The following is a 21,545-nucleotide window of genomic DNA, read 5'->3' on the forward strand; positions in this document are numbered from 1 at the left end:
TGCCGCTTCCTGTTTTTACTGATTAAACTGTTTTCTACCATTTCCATCTTACCTCGACTTTGTATCCGTGCCGAGTGTCCTTACTGGAGTCAAATAGCTTGTTTTTTCCTGTGTGATGTATTTTGCTTTACAGCTGTTGGCTGATATCGAGGTACATCCTGCTACTGCACAAGTGGAATTATACAGATAACTAATTATAAAAAAAAAAGAAGCTGCTGGTCGTTAATGTCCACATGAATGAATTTCACTTTTGTTGTTTTGGGAAATACACTTATTGGCTTTCTGGCAGAGAGTTGCACGGGGAGATAACGTTAAATATGAAGCCAGCTGTCTAAAAAGATAACAAGCTTGTCTTCATGCCCTAACATCTGTTCAGTTTAGAGGGTAGGTGGAACCGAGGCATCTAAAGTTTAGCTGGGCTAACCCTAAAATAATCTTTTTATCAAACATTGAGGAAGTCACAAGTCAAAGGCTTCATTCAGCGTGAATGAAAAATTATGAATTCAAGTCAAGAGACATGAATCATGCACAACCAATCATTAATTATAAACTACATACCAGCAATGTGACCGTTTGATATGAGCAGAATATCCAAGGAACTATCCTCACATCTTTATATCACAAATTCTTTCAATTATAAATATGCATAAGAAATGTTTTGATATTTGCTTACATTATTTCAAGATATTTATGACTCGTATAAAACCCACTAGATGGTGCTAAAGCTGCTCACCTTCATCTTCAACCTCTGCTGAGGAGCCTCGTCACAACCGTAGACTGTATATAAAGTCACATCCAGACATTAAACATTAGCAGTGTGTACAATTATTACTTAGATTAATCATTTATAAACTTCTTCACTTTGATTAATCAACTAGTCCTTAACCATGAAGCTATATTAAACTTGATGAATGAGTAAACAATTATTAATATTTCACTAACAATTTGTACAATTGTCCAATAATCAAGTTTTAGCACTCGAACAGTAGAGAAGTTGACTTGCATTGTAGAAGAGGCTCCAGCTTTGCCATCACACAGATACTCCGTCGTGCATCGGCGCATGTTTTCAATCAAAGAAAGCAACACTTCTTTGAAAACAAAGTGTTTTCGCTTGAAGAGGACTGACAGGATAGAAAAGCAGAGAAAACTGTGCATTGTTCTAATCTTTGCTTTTTCCCTTGTGAATAATTGAGAAATTCCATATCTGGTATCATGGTCGTCTAAAATCAGGCAAAACAAATCACTTATTGTTAGAAATGGTCACGACCAGTGTACACATGCAACCAGCAACCTTTTTGTTTTTTTATAACTCAGTCAAAATGATAAGTAATAGAATTACAACAGCTTACGACACAATCATGTTGTAACAGATCATTTTATTAAAAAAGATGTATTTGGATAGATGCAGACATGTTCAGTTTAAATACAATCTAAAATTAATCTTTTTATATATTTATATTTTTTTTATAACACTGGAATGGACCACTTTTAAAAAATGTTTTCATCTAGTAACAATTCTATGACAAAGTAGCAGTTAGCACGACAGCTACAACAAAGCATGGTGTAGAGCGTGTACACAAATACACAAAGCACAAACAATAAAACAAATATTTGCAAACTTCAGGACTGTATCAAATCCTCATAAATAATGTAAATCCAACAACGGATGACAGCTCAAACATTAATCATTGGTCACCTGTTCATCTCCGTTCTTCATAAATACAAGAAAAATCCCTGTCACACGTCTGTTAGTTTGTCTGGAGTGTTTTCAGTTTGAGTCCTCGAGGCTGCTGCTTTTCTGTTCTGAGCCGCTTTTGCAGAGCCGGACCATGATGCTTTGCAGCCTGGGCTCCACGATACCGAGCATGGGCCTCTGGGAAGGGTCCCCGTTCCAGCAGGCCTCCATCAGCTGCCAGCATTCCTCGTCGAAAGTGGGCAACCGCTCGGGTCTGGCTCCTGGAGACGACATGGACACAAGTGAGCCGACAGTGAGAAAAACACAGCAGAGTTCGTACATCTTTTTAAAAGTCAAATTCAAGCAATTCAATACTTAAACCAAAATTCTCCAGACTCTCAGAGCCGTGCAATTGCAAAAACACGAAGGAGAAAAGCAATTATTCAAGGTCGCTTGATCAAATGTGCACTGAGAGCATCATTCTTAGTGGCTAACCGCATTGCTAAAGCTAAGAAGCACTTTACTATTGGTGAAGAGTTGATCCTGCCTCTTGCTAAGGACATTTGTCGTGAAAAGGTAGCACAGGTTCCTCTGTGGAGGGCTGGCTCTGTAGTGGGCACAGACTCCCTGGTGACAGTAGCAGAGAGAAGGACCCTTGATAAACTGTCATCCATCCTGGACAACGCCCACCACCCTCTGCACAGCACATTCACCCGGCAGAGGAGCGTGTTCAGCGGCAGACTGCTGTCCCTGTCCTGCTCCACAGACTGGCTCAACAACTCTTTTGTCCCCCTGGACATAAGACTGTACAACTCCTCTCAGGGATGGCCGGGGGATTTCAACAATCCAACAATTCAAACATTTCATACACTTTCAAACCATTAAACAAAAACAGAGGCAATGTTGCAGTGTTGTATAATTACTTTTGAAACTGCTTCCTAAAACAGTACGCTACGTAGTGATCCCACAGTAATCTCTCTGTTATATTTTGGGATTCCATAAGTGAACCGGACCAGTATGTTTTCATTGATCGAGACTAAAACACCAAACTGCAGGTGTGAAAGCGTTGTTTACCTTTTTTAACGTTATTCCAGAGCTGGTCCTTACTGGAGCATTTCTCAAAGGCTTCTGGGAGTTTCACTGAACCAGTGCAGAGGTACCAGAAAAGGATCCCGAAGGCGTAAACATCAACAGAGTTATCGTACTTTCCTGTTAGGAGAAGGGTCACAATGAAGAGGAACCTTAAAAAGACTGATAAATAACATTCCTGCACAATTAGATATTGTTTTGAAATAAGATGTGATGACAAATCCAAGTTCTGATAACATTCACACTTCTGTGACACACTAGTAGCTGCTTGTTCAGACAGTTCTGACTAATTCAACAGTTTGAAGTTAAATTAAGGACTGCGTGACTGATCAGTAGTCGCACCTGTAAAAAGCTCTGGAGCCATGTGGATAGGGGTTCCAACGATGCTGCCAGACATCATGGCCTCTGGTTTACAGAAGCCCAGGTCGGTGATCTTTGCACGATTTTGTTTGTCCAACTGGACGAGGAATGAGGGACAAAAGACATCAAAAAAGAGTGACACACTCCTTAGGTCAGTGCAACCCTGAAGCGTTGTGATGTAGCTTAAACTTATAAACACAAACCACACACACAAAAATCACATCAGAAGTCACAGACTAAGTTTGCTGAATTATTAGCTGGTCTGAACTTACCAGAACATTCTTTAGCTTTATGTCTCTGTGCAACAGGCCCTGACCGTGCAGGAAGCGGATCCCCTCCACCACATCCAGAGCGATCTGCAGTCTCTCCCTCAGTGATAAACCAGCCTGGTGAAGATGCAGGAAGCAAAAGGAGACTTAAATCGGTTTCACACCAAGCAAGGATTTCTGTCTGAAACTTTGCACGAACATTTATTAAAACTGATTGTGTGGGTTCTTATGAATGCTCGTACACCCGACAAACAGCAACGGCTACAAATAAAGGACAAGATATGGTTTGAGATCGCCAGCAGTTAATATATGTATGTTATGCATCTGCTGAAGTTCTATGTAATGTAATGCCAGCCACAACAGCTAGCATTAGCATCAAATTTGGGGTCTGATTTGTTTTTGCATTGTGTAGTTAACATTAACTTAGACATTGCTCTGATCTAGAAAGGTTTTTGTTGTGTGGAGCGGACACAGACACTATTTATTTATGTTTTTAGACAAAAATGTAAATTGGCACCAGGCCTGTTGTGCATAGTTGTCATTCACAAGCAAATGTTCCAGATTCCCGCATCGCACCGGTGAGAAACAGCTTTTAATTGGAAGTAATGAGTGAGGATTTACCTATAAGACAATAATATGTCTCTTTGTCCAATCTCTGCATTATTAAGTCACCTTCAAGCCTGTATAGAGGTCTCTGTGCAGCCGCTCCATGATAAGCAGCACAGCGATGCTGGAGCCGCCTCCGTAGGTGTGATCGATCACAGAGCCGTGCAGGTCGACGAGCCGCTCGTGCTTCGGCAGGGACCTGAAGAAACACACATCCAAAGAAAAGAACAGAAAATATGTCAGTCATATGTTCATAAAACAATCACATTTTGTTATCTTGAAGTCACAGAATATTCACGTAAGTCTCATTTTTCAACATTAAGGCAGTTAAGACAACGTCCTGCATTCCTGAGGTTTATGGCAGTTGGAGCAGACGAGCATTAATTAGACACAGAATAGCTTCAAGGCTTCAACAGTCAAAGCTATTATTGTTCATCCACTGGGTGGAGTTTGACATTTACAACAAACAAGGCAACTGTCAAGTCCAATGAGAATACTTCTGCTCTTGCAGCTGATTCAGAAACTGCTCAAGCCATTTGAAATGTCCCAAGCACACCTGAGTGTCAGTGAAATGGACTGCCAGGTGTGATGAGTATTCGCTTTTTGTACCTGCGGCAGTTTGGACTATAAGACAGATCAGCCGTCTGCTTTTTGCAATAGGCCCGGGCCTACTGAACTGTATTTGATTGCATATGTATGAACTCCAAGCTCTCCCAATTTTCTTACAATTGTCTTATTTGTAATTCATGTAGTTGTGGTGAAGCCAAAGAAACATTTCCACAATATGTGACTCACCTTGTGTAGTGAAACTCCAAAGCCAGGTCATTCCAGTGTTTATCATCAGGCGGTACCACAGACTTTAGGGCACATGGGTAGTGTCCGCCCCAGCTGTCACACAAGTACACGACTCCGTACTGACCCCGACCCAACTCTCGCCCGAGCTTAGGCTTGCCTGTCAGAAAACACATTTGTATTGTACATTAGCTGGGCGTGACTATGTGTGAATGTATTGAGCTTCCTTTAGGTGAGTGTTGTCTCTCTAAATGAGGTGTTCTTAAAGTCAGTCCAGTCAGAAATGTGTTTTGCTTATTGTTACTTCACTTGGACGTTTGAGCTTCACTGTGCAGAATGCTATTTCCAGAATTTAAAAAGCGTACGTGTGCATTGATGAAGCGAGAAGACTGCGAGATTCACTTTGTGCACGTGAACAATGGGAGGATTTGGTGGTGACTCACCATGCAGCAGCACATCCCTGAGGGAGCGACTCTCCAGAGACAGGCGGGCCAGCCGAGGGGCGTGGTCCTTCCTCACACGCAGCCACAGGTCCTCAGTGCGCTCCAGACGCCCCGTATGGCCTTCCTCTAGCTACAAATACCAACACATGACATAACATCCCATGATTAGCATTACCAGCAGCTGCTAAATGATTTAACAGTTCTTTAACAGAAACGGTTAAAGCAACCCCTAATGTGCTTTACTCAGAGCCGGATTAAATGGATAGATTACACGAGGCAGACGGTCACTTTCAGGGCTCCCTACATGCACATGTTGATATTTAATAAATAAATAAAATTACTTTTAACTGCCGCATGATTATTAGCGGCGGTGCCAGAGAATTGCAATTGGGGAGCTACGCTACTGGATTGTTTATAGAAGTGGGTAAGGAATTTTGATGCAACAAACAATACTACTACAGAAAACGACATTCAATTATCCCAGGCTAATATGCTACACAACTGAAATGCATGCACTAAATGTTTAGCATTATCCAACAATGCAAGCTAAATTCATTCTGTGAATTTAGAATGAACAACATACATTTGTCAGATCGAGTTCCTGGCCAACAGCGGCTCCTGGATGTTATTGCATTTTTAACCAGAGGTTGACATTACAGGGTTTAAGTTCTCATCACTGCTGTTTGCTTTGCGCTCAGCTGGAACTTTAAAGTCAACAAACAGAACGAACATACTGCGACTACTCACTAGGGTGTAACAGCTTCTAGTATCACCGTCCATTCCCCATTAGGGCCGAACAATCAAGAGTTTTATTGCAATTGCAACATGGACTAGTGTAATATCCAAATTGCAGGAGGCGCACTATTTGTTATTGCAGCAGGCTGTGAAATGCTTTGCAAAAGAAAGCCAGGACTGGAATCCAGGATCTGTTACGTGCAGGAGCCGACGGAGTAAAAGAAAACAGGCGTAATGTATTCTTTTCAGAACAGAAAAAGGACCCTGCTTTTAAATTCTTGTGTGACCAGGGAGGCTTTGTTTTCCTCTGATAATAATCCCTCTATATGATATCATATCATTGCATATCATTTATGATCACTCTCAATTGTGATTATACTATTTCCAACAGGAATGTGAAGTATAACGATATCTCATTAGGTCGTCAGTCTCAGTCAGATAAATAACTTTTAAATAAGAATAATTCTGTTCATCAAAAGCCCAGAAAATACAAAGGATCACCCAACATCAGCTCCACCACTATAAGCTGATACATTGGATAATTGTTGTACAATTCTTTGTCAATTAAGCGCACTTTTCATTTGCGTAAACAAAACTCCAGTGCTCCACTGTCTGTCATGTGATAATTATAATCAGCGCAATTTGACTGGAACTGATGAGCCGGGGAACGAGTCGCCGCTATTTGCACATTGGGGCTTAAAAAGCAAAGCAGTTGAAGTGGAGGGGAATAAATGGCTGAACCACGAGCTGTGCACGGCCTGAGAGCCAAAACAGTTGCACAGACATGTAATTGAAGATATTATGGAGCCATTTATATCATTTAATAATAAATGTACTTTGGAAGTTCAGAAAATCAACAGGGAGATCCAGCAGATCTTCAGGTCAGGTGATTAATGTCACACTAAGTCAAATCATTTACTTATTTAAATCAGCCAATGCTTTATGCAAATTAACCATCTCATGCTCTGTTACCTGGTTATATCTTATGTCAGGAACGGGTTCTTGCTCATTTCTGACTGCTTGTTCTCCATCTCAGCTGCATACACTATTTTGTAGTCGTTGTAGTGTAGCCAGCTAGATTATATAACATGATCATTATATATATAATATATATATCAGTGTTTCTCTGACACTGTTCGGCTGTCGAAACTTCAGCTTGTTTCTTTAAATAACTTAAGACCCAGACGTCCCATGACTAAAATCCTTCATCCGGTTCAAATGTAAAGTTAAATAAACCGAGATTTAAAAAAGGGGATTAAACTGGATAAAAAGTCTATTTATGACAGTTTATGGCAGACAACCACAATGACCGAATGACCGTTACCTTGAATAAAATTCCAGTTAGTTTTGAAAATTGTGGGAAACATTTTGAATAATGCAAGTACACAACTCAACAAAATATATAACATAAGTCTGGTCCTTTTTAGACATTTGAATGCAGACATGTTACATATTATACCTTTAAGCCTTAAAGTATATGGTCAGTGAAAGTTACTGCCTGGTAATAATGGAACAGAACAGAGCACAGACAGACAGAGCACAGTACTACAGCCACTCAGACAGCCACTCAGACAGACACTCAGACAGACACTCAGACAGACACAGAGAGAGAGAGCGAGAGCGAGCGAGAGAGGAAGGGTCACCTGGCGCAATGATGCTGCGAAGGCCTCATGGGAGCTGTTGAGGCGGGTTCTGAACTGGGAGCAGATACTTCTGGCCAGTTTGGCAGCACTGAGACTTTCTATGGCGTCCTGGGCCACTTTCCGCTTCCACTCTGGAGTGATGGCAGGTGGGTTAACAAACGTTAACCTGTGGATTATCTAGGAGCAAGACTCAGCGTAAGAACACTTCTTTGGAAGTCATCATTCACCGTGCGGTTTGAAACTCATCGCTGAATTTATTAGAAACTGACCTGTTTGATTTGCTCCCAGAAGAGTCTCGTGACAGAGGATCCTGAATGAAAGGTGACCTCCACATGATAGGCAGCATTTAGTAACTGTGGGAGATAAAAGAGTTAATATGCAACAAAATCCACGGCTTAAGCCATCATGAAATGTCGTCTGCAGAGGCCCGTGGCACTAAAGTCAAGCAGAGTTGACGGAGGCTAATGAATCACGTGTCTTTGTTGGAAAACCTTTTCAAAATTCAAAATTCAAACTTTTTTTAAAGTTGCACTTTAAAATGTTGCAAATAAAAAGCAGCAGCAGTATAGCAGAACTAATGTTGTGGACTGTGTATTTCTTCGATTAGGGGAGAAGAATATGTCTTTCACAGTTTGAGCATGATGTGTTTTAGATGGCTAAAGGTTAAGCAAAGTGCATCGAGACAAATGTATTATTAACAGCTCAGTTGTTTAAGAGTTGGCCTATAGTTTACGTTAACCAGCTTTGTGTTTTTGCCATTATCCGGGGACTTCATGGTCCGTGTACGTTTTTATTGGACTAAATCCAAAATGGCAGAAACGAGAAAACGACCCACACCTTCGTCTCGTCCTCCCTTAGGGCCTGGAGACCACCCCGCCGGGAGGAGAGCGTGCGAGAGACCCAGTGCTACTGGGTCTAATCTGTGTAACGGCAGCAACAGAAAGTTTGCTGATCTGGCGGGGAGTCGGGGCAGTTCCCCGGGATGAGAGCCCTAGAGCTGGGGTTTACATTGGCTGATTTTGAGCTGCCGCAGCCCCTAACCAAAGGTCCGTCTCCCAGAGCCGCTGCCCGCTCCCCTCCTGGCAAAGCAGCCTCTAAGCGGTGGGGAAGAAGAAACGAAAACATGAGTCGTTTTTTTCTTTTGTTTCTGCCACTTTGGATTCAATCCAATAATAAAAAGGAAAAACTATCAAAACGTACACGGACCCAGTCTGTTCAACGTAATTGACAAGCCCTTGAGGCAGCGCTACTTCTTCGTCCGCTCATGTTGGCCTGCGGGCAGACTGGACGCTACAGGGACTCACTATCGCCTCAAGATAACAAGTCTTTTAACACAATACATAAAGTCAACACTATTACCTCTTCACGTTTTTTTTATGATTTAAACAAAAATACTGGCCGTATCTTACACATTGCACCTTTAAGCATCTTCACACATTCTTGAAGAGCAAACTAAAAAGGCTCCTGGTTTTCACAAACTACTTCCCACCTGTTTGAGGTGATTGGAAGTGATATTGTGGACAGAAGAATCCATGTGCGACTTCTCCAGACTGTTGAGACACCGCTCCAGAGTTCCTACGAAACTCTCCCTCAGATAGTCCACAGAGCTGATCAGCTTATTCGCCACGGCCTGATTCAAACGAACCACTATCAGCTCCTGGATCTGGTGGATGCAAGATTTGATCTCCTTTGACGTAAAGGGCTCTCCATTTGTTGTTACAATAATGTCTGCAATTGAAAGAAAATAGTTTGTCAAGTTAATATGTGGTGTATGTAACCAACAAGCACAAAGAAACAGGATTGATGTTGAACATAATTCACTGATGCATGAGAAGAAATGGAAGTTTCACAACACAAGTATTTGTATTCTGTTAAGTCATGACTGTATAATGAAACACAACAAATAGATGGATGTTTGTCCATGAGGAAGACATCTGTAGCCTATAAACAATGCAATGAATTTGCCTCTTTCGTCATTGACACAAATCAGAAAATTAGACAAGCAGTCAATGCCTCCATATCGGGTACAGGAGGTGTGCTTGTCCCTCTGTCCACAAATACCATGACACAGTTTTATCCGATAGACCATAAAAACCCATGAGGAAATATACAACATGGTTTCTTTTTAATGTTTCAAATGGCATGGCCTCAGGCCTTCTACACACGTCTCTTATCTCAGGTGTATTCACACAGGCCCTGAAAACTGCAGTCATCAAGCCACTCTTCAAAAACAACACTCTAGACACGTCACACATAACTAAACGATTATAGGCACATTTCAAAGTGAAATCATTGAAAAGCTGTTTTTCAAAAGCTGAACAACTTCTTGGCTCTGAACAACTGTTTTGATGTTTTCCAGGCTTTCACCCTCACCGCAGCACTGAGCCGGCTCTTGTTAAGGTCTTCAATGACATCCACTTAAACACAAACAGTAGCAGGATTTCCGTCATGGTATTATTAGATATCAGTGCTACATTTCTGGACTTTTTGGCATAGTACATAACTGTTTGGATCCTACTTAAAGGACAGGGACTACTTTGTCTCTATAGGTAATTCTCTTTAACATCTACATGCTTCCACTGGCGCAGATTATGTAAAACAACAAAACAAGTTACCATAACTATGCAGACAACACACACATTTACATAACCATTTCACCAGGGGACTATGGTCCAATACAAGCGCTGAGTAAGTGCATTGAACTAATCAATGATGGGATGTGTCAGAATGTTCTTCAACTAAACAAACATGAAACTGAGGGAATTGTTTTTGGAGCCAAGGAGGAACGATTAAAAGTCATGTTAAAAACCACGGACCAGAGATCCAGGTGTAGTCATGGACCCAGACCTGAAGTTCAACAGTCACATTAAGACGATTACAAAGACAGCCTACTATCACTTTAAGAATATATCAAGGATTAAAGGACTTATGTCAGGAGGAACAAACTCCCAGAAAACTGCAGGTCTGCTGCAACTATCACTTCTTTTAAATCGAGGCTGAAGACTTTCCTGTTTTATTGTATCAAAAAATTACTTTTATTCTTGTGTTTTATACCGTCTTATTCTATTCTGGCTTGATTATATTTCTACACTCTTGGCCTATTTTTATTATCTTGGCTCTTTAATGACTGAATTGTATGTAAATATCCATTTCTTTTGCACTTTGTCTTGATACTTGTTTCAATGTTTTTTATAAAGCATTTTGAATTTCCTTGTTGAAATGTGCTTTATAAATAAACTTGTCTTACCTTGCATTGCTTGCAATAGTGAAAGTGTACACTATATTTAAAATAATTTTGTTCTATCGTTTCACTTTTGGTGAATCCAAACTAACCCTTTGAAACATCAAAGTCACTTATTTTTAATTGGCTAAAAGAAGTTTAGCTGCTGCCCTCGTCCTCAGCAGTACATTGTTCTCACACCAACTCTATCATGCAATTCTTAATATGATAAAGATGTAAATCATGTAGTTCCACCACTTATAAACGCAATATCTTCTTTAATAATACGACAAATGTTTGTAAAAAAGCACAGAAGAGAAACCCTGCCTGACTTGTAGCATTTATCCAGGGTGTTTGCTCACTAACCTGTAAACTCCAGGTTGGCAGCATCCTCCAGCAGCTGCTCTTTCATGCTGCCAAGCGTTTCAACAATCATCTCCTTCATCTCTTCCTGTTTGCGGTTAGCTATGGCCATAAGGGAGGTGAAAAGTTCACCCTCTTTCTCACGGGTGTACTCCAGCCTGCGGGGTGTTATCTGCAGGTCCCTCTGCATGTCAAAGGCCTGTAGGGATAGGGAGTAGAAAGGATAAAGGTCTGATGGTGATTTTTCATGGGCATACTGGGTCAAAGCAGATTCAGATCAAGTAGTTCATGAGTATAAAGCAGTACAACAATCACAGACATACAGATGAAAAGTGCCCCTTCCTCTGACCTGGTTGATGAAAAGATCTAGACAGCGACAATGAACCCCATTAAGCAGGTTAGCAGCCTCCACCTGCTGGTTTTGAAGCACTTGGCGAGCAAAAGGCACCAGCAACCGATGCAGCCTTTCGAAAGCCTCACCCAGTACGCTCTGGGGCTTGGCACCAGGGGCGGGTATCTGCGTAGGGGCGCCACAGGAGCAGTTTACTATCGGGCTACAGAGGAAGCCGAGGGAGAGCAGCTGCTTATGGAGGGCGCTCTTCTCCTTCTCCCTCTCCTTTTCCTTCTCCCCACGGCGGCCGGGTTCCGGGGAGGCTGCTGGTATGGTGTCGGGGATACGAATAAAACAGATGGGAAAGGAGAGCATCTCTTTGACCTTCCAGAGCTCAGCCACCTGATCTGTGCTTAAGGAGTCCTGGTTGATGCCATAGAGTAGGATGGGGACCACACTGCGGGTGAAATCTTCCAAGGCCTCTTCTATGGGCTGGACACTCGGGCAAGGCACCACCATGACCTTTGCTTCCTGAGGACAAACCACAAAAAAGTTATTCATTTCGAGAAAACGGGTTTATATACAGGCAATGATAAGAAATATGTTTCTGTAAAAACGGCCAGATCACCTAAATTAAACAAAAACATATTTTCACATTTACTCCTTTTGAAATCCAGCAACAAGTTCTCTGGAGAAAGAAACGAGGGGATATTTTGACTAGATTGACTGAAATGTTCAATAAAATCTCAGGACTAAGACCATGCACTGTTCATGAGTGTGATGTGGAAACAACATGGGCAGGATGTTTTATATTGTATTGCTCGAGTGTTTAAACAACACATTGAAAGCCGTTTCTGAGGTTTTGTTTTCTGACTTGAGGGGGTGTTCACGTGAAGTTTTCCAGTCAGGAACTAATTTTTATTTTCATAATAATTTTTGTATTCATTTTTTTAAAACCTTATTTTATTGTTTTTTAACATATATAGACACTACATAAGACAGTACACAAACTTCCACATCCAAGACATAACAAAATGAAGTACATTAACAGTCGCACAAATAACATAATTAAATTAAATTAACTACACAAACATGTGGGTAGGCTATGTAAGGAGCTATACAAACATGTAGGCAGATATGAAAGGCTCCAATCCTTCTCCCAGCGTAGGAACATTAATCATCTCCAAGTTGCTGACCCAGAGTGCCCTTTAGATCAGCATGTTCCAGATAGTTAAGGAACGGGCCCCATACTTTTTTTAAGTTCTTGTTTTCCTTTAATAGAATCGGTTATTTTCTCTAATGAGACACATGCAGACTTCTTTTCAGATTCTTTTAGCCATTTACTAATACTTGGACTGTTTACATGTTTCCATGAAAGTGCTATCATACGTTATGCCCGTAGCAGACATACATTTAAAAAGATTTGTTCTTTCTTCCTTATGTTGTGTTCTTTTGGGTAACACCTAAACAAAAAAAGCCTGGGCTCCATGCTTAATCTCTTCTATCATACATTTAACCTCCTTCCCAAAACATTCTTATCTTGGTACACTCCCAAACACAATGGAAGAGCGTTCCCTTGGATTGTCCACATTTAAAACATAAGTCTGGGATATTACCATTAAATGTGTTTAGCTTTTCTGGAGTAATATATGTACGCATCAGCCAGTTATATTGTAAGAGCTTAAGACGGGTATTCACTGTTTGTGATTGCGCTTTCTTGCAGGCACCTTCCCACTCATCAATTGAAAGGTCTTCTTGCAAATCCTCCCTCCAATTTTTAAGTTTCGCTTCGGAGGACTCAGGGGACGCCAGACTCTAATCATGTTCCTGGTAACAGGGTTAGTGGTTTGGTTTGTAAGTTTCTTAAGACTAGTGAGTACAAATACATGGGAAGAGGTAGCTCTAAACATTGGGACTCCATCTCTCTCCAGGCAGGGAGGTTGTTGTTTGCAAAATAAAACATAGTAGTCCTTAACTGAGTTGCCCAGTAGTACCAGAGAGGATTAGGACATGCAAGGCGTTTGTAGATATCTATAGTAGGCCATCTGGCCCTGCAGCCTTCCCAGATTTCATGTTATCAATTGCATCAGAGATCTCTTGTAATGATAATTCAGCTTCCAGACGAGGTCTGAGTTCTGTTGGGATACTCGGTATATTGAGAGTGTCTAAGAAGTTATTTTGACTTGTCAAATCTGTATTTATGTCAGAGTCGTATACATTTTCATAGAAATTTTTAAAAGCCTAATTTCTTTCTATAGGATCGACTATATCATCTCCCTTATTGTTCTGTATTAACATAATGGATCTTTCCGTTTGTAATTGTTTAATGCGCCACGCTAATATCTTTCCAGGCTTCTCTCCTTGGTCATAAAATGTTTGTTTGAGTCTTAGTAGACTTGCCACTGCTTTAGAAGCTGATAGTTCATTATACTGTGACCTCAGTACTAGCACTTCTTGTTGTACTTTGGGGCAGGGTGTGACATGACATTTTAATATTGTACCATGCCTCCAACATTAGAAAACATAATCGAGTTTACTTTTTCTATACGTCTAATGTTTCGACACTAAACGCAAACTAAATCTTAACAGCAAAACTATAACCCTCGTTATATAAAGTGTTCAAGGCTCAAGGATCGCAGCTTCAAAACCAACTGCAAAAGGAAGAAAAAACATTTCTACACATATCACATGCTCCTTCTATTTCTGAACACCTAATGGCTCATAAATATTTGTGATGGTCTTGGCTCAAGTAAAAAGGTTTTCTTAACCCTTGATAAATAATGACTTTAACTAAAAATAGTCTCGAAGATGGATTGAGAGGGAGAACATGACGGAGGGGAAAAAACAGCCAGAGAAAAGAGGCAAACATGACCAACAGCTACACAAAGGAGACAGCCAGTCCTGTCTCCAAGACACAAAAGCAGAGCCCATCTGAGCAGTCTCTTTGGAATAGAGATAGCCTGCAAATATTTGTTTATAATCCATTAAAACCGATGTACAACGTTTGAATTGATTTAATGCAGTCCGTTTCCAAAAACAACACAAGCTATTTTGTTTTTCATATGCCTTTAAGAATAGTTGGCATTAATGCCACCATCTGAGCCAGTTCTACAAAGCAACACAGTTAAGACAAATGGCCATGTAAGAAATTAGAGTGTTCTTCTATTAGCATATTTTAAGGGTGACTGCTAATTTCACAGGCCTTTGTTAACAAGCAGACTCACTTGTGTGAATCCATCGAGCAATGAACAGAACAGAATATGTACCTCAAAATAATTTTTGAAGCGTGGTAATAGCATAGCACCCATTATGTCCTCTGCGTGCTTAAGTTGAGGTGGGAAGCATGGGTTAACTCCAGGATGAAGAGAAGGATAATTAGCAAGTTGGCCTCTAAAGCAAGTTGCTGTGATTATGGCAGGAGAGTGTGAATACCACAATGAGCAGAGAGATTCTGTGCCTACGTCTCCTCCAACTTAAACATGTTAATCTCTCCTTCATTCAGGACAGACCTGAAGGGGAAAGGCACACTGCTTTAGTTTGTGACAAACTTATGTTCACGACTATCAAAGTGATATACAAATATTTACTTTAATTGTTTTTTATTTAACCATAACATCACAATTTGGTCATTCTGTACCTCGCCTGTGATTATGTTTATAATATTACTACAAAAACATAAATGAGCTTTTAACCCCTCTGAGCTCCTCTCAAGTGGGACAAACTTCTTGACCCAAATAAGGGACTGCCGATCCCACGCCTCTCAGTCACATGTGAAAATGAACAGGGTTCTGAAATGATTGGCTTTACTTCCAGCAATGATATTGTCCTTCCAGGCATTCATCTATTACACTTCTCTGTATTTCATCCGGTGGATCTTGTAACTGCAATTATGAAGGTTTTTAAAAAATGTACAGCTATATCTAGTCAACTATGTTGTTTATCCTGTACACACAACATCTATTGCATGTCTGTCAGACATGCAATAGATCCCTCCTCAGTTGCTCTCCCTGAGGATTCTTCCATTTTTCTTTTAGGAAGTTTTTCCTTGTGCGATGCGAGGGTCTAAGGACAGAGGGTGTCGTAATGCTGTACAGTCTGTAAAGCACACTGAGACAAATGTGTCATTTGTGATATTGGGCTATATAAATACATTTGATTTGATTGATTTGATTTGATACCAACACATTGTTTGTTTTTCACAAACATGCAAACTTGATTCCATAGTTTTACCAAACAATGTTTAAAAATGTACAAATGCATTAAAATATTATACCAACAGTCAAAAAAGAACTCTAATAAAAGGTTTTCACAAATTAAGTTATTCTACAACTAATGAGAAACACACCAACAGCTTTTGTATCAAACACATATTTTAAATATATATTTATAATGTTTGTCAACATTCGTACAAATTGATTTTTGTAGAAGATTTCTGGATTAAAATAAATTGCGAATAAGTTTTTTCTATTACCACTGCTCACACAAAACCATAACTACAAATATTATTTTTTGATCAACATTAAAAGAAACAAGAACGTTTTTTTGTAACGTGTCCCAGAGTTCAGTTGTAACCGAGGCAGATTCATCAAAGCAAAGGGTTTGGGATCTATTAACATGACCTAGTCATGTGAATCGCACCAGACCAGTGGCATTACGTAAGGGGGCTGGGCGGGTGGGCTGCCATGAGGCAGAGTTAGGCCTAGTTTCTGGGACTGTGTGATGCTTGCTAAGGGGCCTTGGTCTAAAGGATTAGAGACTAATTTCCGCATCTCACACATGATAAGGAATGACTACAATCCTTACACCATGCTGAATCAATTCCCTCCCACAAGATTTTCTGGTCGCACTGGCTAAAGACCAGCATGACTGTTCCACTGTGTCCAATGATTCTTCCTTTTTCCACGTGCCCTCTTCTGTTTTTAAGGAATGCTACAAACCTGAACAGGACAAGAGCGACAATAAAAGAATGTATTTCTGAACAGTAGCTCGAATCAGGTACAATAAAACACTGAACAACACAGGAAATAATCAGCTCTGCTCAGTAATCTGCGAGCTAAACCATGTGTGAACACAAAGGCTAGTTCAAGTCAGAGACAAGGTTGAAGAAGAAAAATCAATCCATCTTTCCTATTAAGGTCTGCATGAGAACATGCCACCGCACGGAAAATAAACATTTAGGGCTGGGCCATATGGGGGAAATCTATGACGCAACTAAAAGGACTTTTTTGTTGATGTCCAGAACACCAAAACATGACTAACATAAGCAAAATCAGATGTTGTTTTTCACATAAAACTGTAAAAACTAGTACATTAAACAGTCACTTATGTGCTGCGTGAATAAAATGACTTTTCTTAAGTAGTTTCACGTAAACTGTTCCAAACCTCATTATGAAACGGTGTTAAAGACAAAAGAATACCATAACACAATTTCAAATGATTATATCATCAGAATATGCATTTTGTTATGGTTGACTGTAATTTAAATGATTTTGTTCCTGTACAGATATTCACAGACATGTTCAAAGAAAATGAAGGACCACCAGGACTGATTGTGGAAGCATAATGGATTCTTTTGAGAAGAAAAAGTTTGCCCTGTTTTTCTAAATTAACAAGATTATCATTTCTATTATTTTTTATTTTTCAATGCATTACGCTTCCATAGCAGAGATATCCTCTCTGCTGGTCTCTGCATATCCAACAAAAACAAATCTTACAATGTGGATTAATTGAACTCGTGTACATTTAATGTCATCAACTTAACTTTGCTCAAGTCAGTTCTGGTAAACACTTTTCCAGATAATTTTTAGAGCTTTCTGCAAAAAAACAACTACATCCATTTTTCATCCAAGCATACACTTCTGCCTCATTTCACCTTATTCTACATCTTCTTTTAAAAAGAAAGCAGTGTGTCCTGCCCACCCATACTACATGTATCTGGAAACTCTGAGTTAAAGAGTCAAAGGTCATGAAGAGGGACTAAAGTAATGCCAGAAAGGACTACGACGTAAAAAGGTTTCATATCAAACTCCTTATCTACACTATGAGAGGACATTGTACTGAGAGAGTAGATCGAGACATTTCAAACAGTATCCGCAGCATGTGACTTAAAGCCTACCTGTAGCAGTGGGTGATGCAGGGTGATCTCCAGCTCTGCTAGCCTGTGGGCCGGGTCCTCACATTCCTCATGGATCTCCAGGTCTTCCCGGGGCACCGTGTCCCAGCGGCCATAGTTCGCTGACAGCTGGTGCACAAGCTCATACTGGCCAGGCAGCGCTAAGCTGAGCCGTGTCTGTCTCCCATGGGTAAAACACAGCTTCCGCCTCTTGCAGACAGTGCCCTGGACTCCTTCACAAGCCTGTCCGGCCTCGGGACCCAGTGGCAGAAGCCTCTCTCCCAGAAGGCAGTTGAGCAGCTGGTAGCGGGCGGCACAGTCCTGGCCCAGTACCAGGATGTACGGAGCAGCGCCCACAGTGTTGCGCAGGAACTCTTCCTCGTGGCTGGGGAAAGAGATGCAGCTGAGCTGGCCTGGGGGAAACAGACAGAACAAAAAAAGTGGACCTTATCAGCAGGGCTGCAACTAACAATTATTTTCATTATTGATTAATCTGGACAATTAATTCTCTCAATTAATTGTTTGGTTTATAAAATGTCCAAAAATAGTGAAAATATTCCATCACAGTTTCTCAAAGTCCACCGTGATGTCTTTAAATATCCTGTTTTGTCAGTCCATGAACCCAAAGATATTCAAGTTACTATCATATAAAACAGAAAAGAAGGGAATCTCCATATTTGAAAGGCATTTTTGCATGACACATGACTTCAAGGATCAAGCAATTTTCAAAATAGTTGCCGATTAGTTTTCTTTCCATCCACTAACTGATTAGTTAACTCATCGTTGCCGCTCTACTTATCAGTAGCATTAAGCAAACCTGTATACTCCAGGAATTAGTGAGCTTTTTTCTGAACTCTTGGTCAACATTGTGAGCCGATTGTATTTAATGACACATTCGCCTTTGTATCAGACTATTATTTCCAGAATATAAAAATCCTGTTCATTGATAGAGATTAAGATTTTTAAACAAGCCCTAAAATGTGGAGCACACACACACACACACACCAAAATATCAGATCAAGAACTACTAAATTATCCTTCAGTGTTATGTGATGCATGTGTGTTCAAATGAATAAGTGTAACCAAGACATTTGCAAGATGAATCTAGTTTTGCAGGTGAAGATGTGTGTTTAGCTTTGCCCATGAAAGGCAGCATTATGGTCCCATTTTTTCTGTCGATTATGACTAATCTTCAGCTTAACATTGTTCATTTTTTTTGTTTTGACCTTCTATGTGTACAGGACTGATTCAAATCAAATATGCCACTCCTGCAGATGTGACACATTACATTGTATTGGCAGTACTGTGCATTTAATCAATGTTTTATAGAAGCAAGCATCTTAATCATATGATCAAAAAAGCCCACAATACTCATGACATTTTATACATGATGCAGGGAAAAACATTTGATAAAGCACTGATCTAGATGTGTTATGGAGAAATGTGAAACAATCCAAAATGAGGGATGGGATATGATCATTTTAAAGTTGACACAAAGGTACTAATATATGTCCACAGTAAAAGCCAGTCAACCAAGATCTCAGCCAGCTAGTGAGTGCAGAAATCTCAGCATATTTGGTGCACTTAGTCTACTCATGCTTTTCAGAGGGGCTTAATCTCTTTAGTTTTCCCTGACCCTAATTAATGCATTTTTCCTACTTGTTGGTGGAGAAATCACTTGGCAGCAGACACTTGTTAGTGCTTTCTTTTTGATACAGAAGTTTAACAGAGGCTGCTTTAAACATGGTTAAACACTGTGACATTTCGAGGTTCACTTCAGGGATGTTCAGATGTTGCTGCTGCAGCATGTGATTAGACCTACCTGCCTCAAAAGAAGCTGATTCCGAGCTCATGGTCGATGCACAAGCATTGCTGTAATTTTGCCTTATTTCCCGGAAGAACGCATTAGTCTCCTTCAAGTTCTTCTTCAGCTGCACGCTGTGTTTGTTGTAGCTGTTAAATGTCCTCGTCAGTTCCCGAGCTAAAGGAGTTGTTTTCTGTTGTTGTACATTTCCCTCCATGGTCAACAGGTTGAGCTGCTGTCTTCTCCTTGTTGTGATTTACAAGGTTAAGCCGGTGCCAAACACCCAAATGAGTTGTGCAGCTCAAATCAGTCCTGTTATCGCACCTTTTTCGTTGGGTAGTTAGTTAGTAGTCATGTCTTTCCACCCACCTGCTAGGCTGTGTTAAACAATTCATTCACTTGTAGTCTATTTTAGCATTAGTGTAGTAGTGATGGACATACAACAGTCCCTGCAGTGTTTTCAGTGAATAAAGGATTTGCATTTGGCTTTTGTTATGATGTTGACGCTGACTAGCACTAGCTTAACGTCGTGCGTCGCGCTTTAACGGTTAGCGAGCAAAGTAACCGCTTTCGACATCTTTTTAGTTAACACCAACTGTCTGACTGACGGCAGACTGGGGAGTGTCTTTAAAATAAATGATACCAAAACCACAAGGAAGTGTTGCCGACTAATGTGCTAAACAATGTGCGTTTTGCGACCTAGCTGTGGTCCAGATACCGTTAGCGCTGATAGCCAGATGACATCTCCTGTCCGTCCTCGCCTTGGCCTGGCACAACACACATCGCCTTTAACTCCACGTAAATAGTTCCGGGCACACTTTCACAGCCCCACAGTTCCGTGTTTACAGGAGGGGGCCCAACGTTGACAGTTGCCTCCGAATGACAACCGTATCACGACAGTGTTGGCGTTTTCCTGACGAGGCTCCGAGGGAAAAGATCTTCCTAAACTGGCTCTGGCCCGGAGAAGCCAGCGGACATCTTCTTCCCTGGAGAGAGACGGCGACACAAATAAATTAACTGTTTTCTATTTTGTTGATGATGAGGAAGACGAAGAGGAGAGCCAGTGGTGTTACAGGGCGAGGTGTGTCCGGACCAACTCACATCGCTGAGACCATCAAATCACTGCAAACCCGAAAGTCGACACAACCAAAGTTAGGGATAGGAAAGGGCGGGGTTCGGGGTTCGGGACGCCGCACTGCAGTCTGGGAAATGTAGGAAGATTGTTTTGGATTGTTTCCGAATGTGGATGCATCTTTGTTTCAATCATGGTTTCAATAGGAGCAATACCAAGTAGTACTGTAGGCCACTTAAGTACACATTCAAAGTACTCATACTTTACTTGAGTACAATGTGTACTCATACAAAGTTGCATGCAATTATGGAACTTTATACATCTCAGAGACAAATATTGTACTTTTTACTTCAATACATTTGTCTGACAGTTCTAGTTACTTTCAAGATTACAATTCCTTCCTGTCCAGTAAATATGTATCTCTAAATTATAATTTTTAGAATGAAGTGTTCCTTTTCTGAGTTGAGAAAATTCTCCTACTTCTTAAGCTAAATCAGAATGCTGTCTTCATCTTAGCATTCAACACAATATCTTCTATTAAACTGACTGGCAAACTTAGTACTCTAGGCTTGCATACCACACTCTTCAACTGGATATTGGACTTCCTCACAAATAAACCTCAATCAGTTTGGATTGGTGGTCATGCCTCCTCCACTGTACTGCTGAACCATAGGCCCCCGGGGCTGTGTGCTCAGCCCACTATTGTTCACGCTGTACACACATGACTGCAGACTTTGACATGAAGAGAACTCTTGTGAAGTTTGCGGATGACAGAGGAAATCAACAATCTTGCAGAGTAGTACTCTGATAACAACTTACTGCTCAATGTCAGCAAAACCAAGGAATGGATTTTTGATTTCAGAAAAACAAGAGGAGAAGACACACCACTGTCTACATAAATTGAGCTGTTGTAGGGCAAGTGATTAGTTTTAGGTTTCTGGGAATCAGAATCTTAAGATTGCTAAATTCCCCAGCCAAGATATTTTAAGTAATTATTAACTTATATAGTGGAGCAAAAGAAAGCATCTGAC

At 40.6% G+C, this 21,545-nt stretch overlaps 1 protein-coding gene across 1 annotated transcript; it reads right to left on the reverse strand.

Moving 5' to 3' along the window:
• Positions 1-1,356: 1,356 nt before the first annotated feature.
• On the reverse strand, positions 1,357-20,618 carry dstyk (dual serine/threonine and tyrosine protein kinase). The gene is made up of 14 exons (XM_029431269.1): positions 19,461-20,618; positions 17,642-18,051; positions 11,545-12,057; positions 11,199-11,394; positions 9,102-9,340; positions 7,882-7,965; positions 7,613-7,789; positions 5,235-5,364; positions 4,795-4,951; positions 4,066-4,198; positions 3,397-3,510; positions 3,107-3,221; positions 2,750-2,884; positions 1,357-1,956 (listed from the first exon to the last, which is right to left on the reverse strand). Exons 1-14 carry the CDS (start codon positions 19,657-19,659, stop codon positions 1,769-1,771), a joined length of 2,790 nt encoding a protein of 929 aa, XP_029287129.1. The 5' UTR covers positions 19,660-20,618; the 3' UTR covers positions 1,357-1,768.
• Positions 20,619-21,545: the final 927 nt, after the last annotated feature.

The sequence above is a fragment of the Cottoperca gobio genome, chromosome 5 (assembly GCF_900634415.1).
Source record: "Cottoperca gobio chromosome 5, fCotGob3.1, whole genome shotgun sequence".
In the NCBI taxonomy this organism is placed as follows: domain Eukaryota; kingdom Metazoa; phylum Chordata; class Actinopteri; order Perciformes; family Bovichtidae; genus Cottoperca; species Cottoperca gobio.

What these genes read in the sequence shown, in the direction of transcription:
- dstyk (XM_029431269.1), bottom strand. Translation starts at nt 19,659, where the DNA reads ATGGAGGGAAATGTACAACAACAGAAAACAACTCCTTTAGCTCGGGAA. An exon ending in TAGATCTTTTCATCAACCAG is followed by an intron (nt 11,395 to 11,544) that starts GTCAGAGGAAGG and finishes CTATCCCTACAG; the next exon opens with GCCTTTGACATGCAGAGGGA. An exon ending in CTTCCAATCACCTCAAACAG is followed by an intron (nt 7,966 to 9,101) that starts GTGGGAAGTAGT and finishes TATCTCCCACAG; the next exon opens with TTACTAAATGCTGCCTATCA.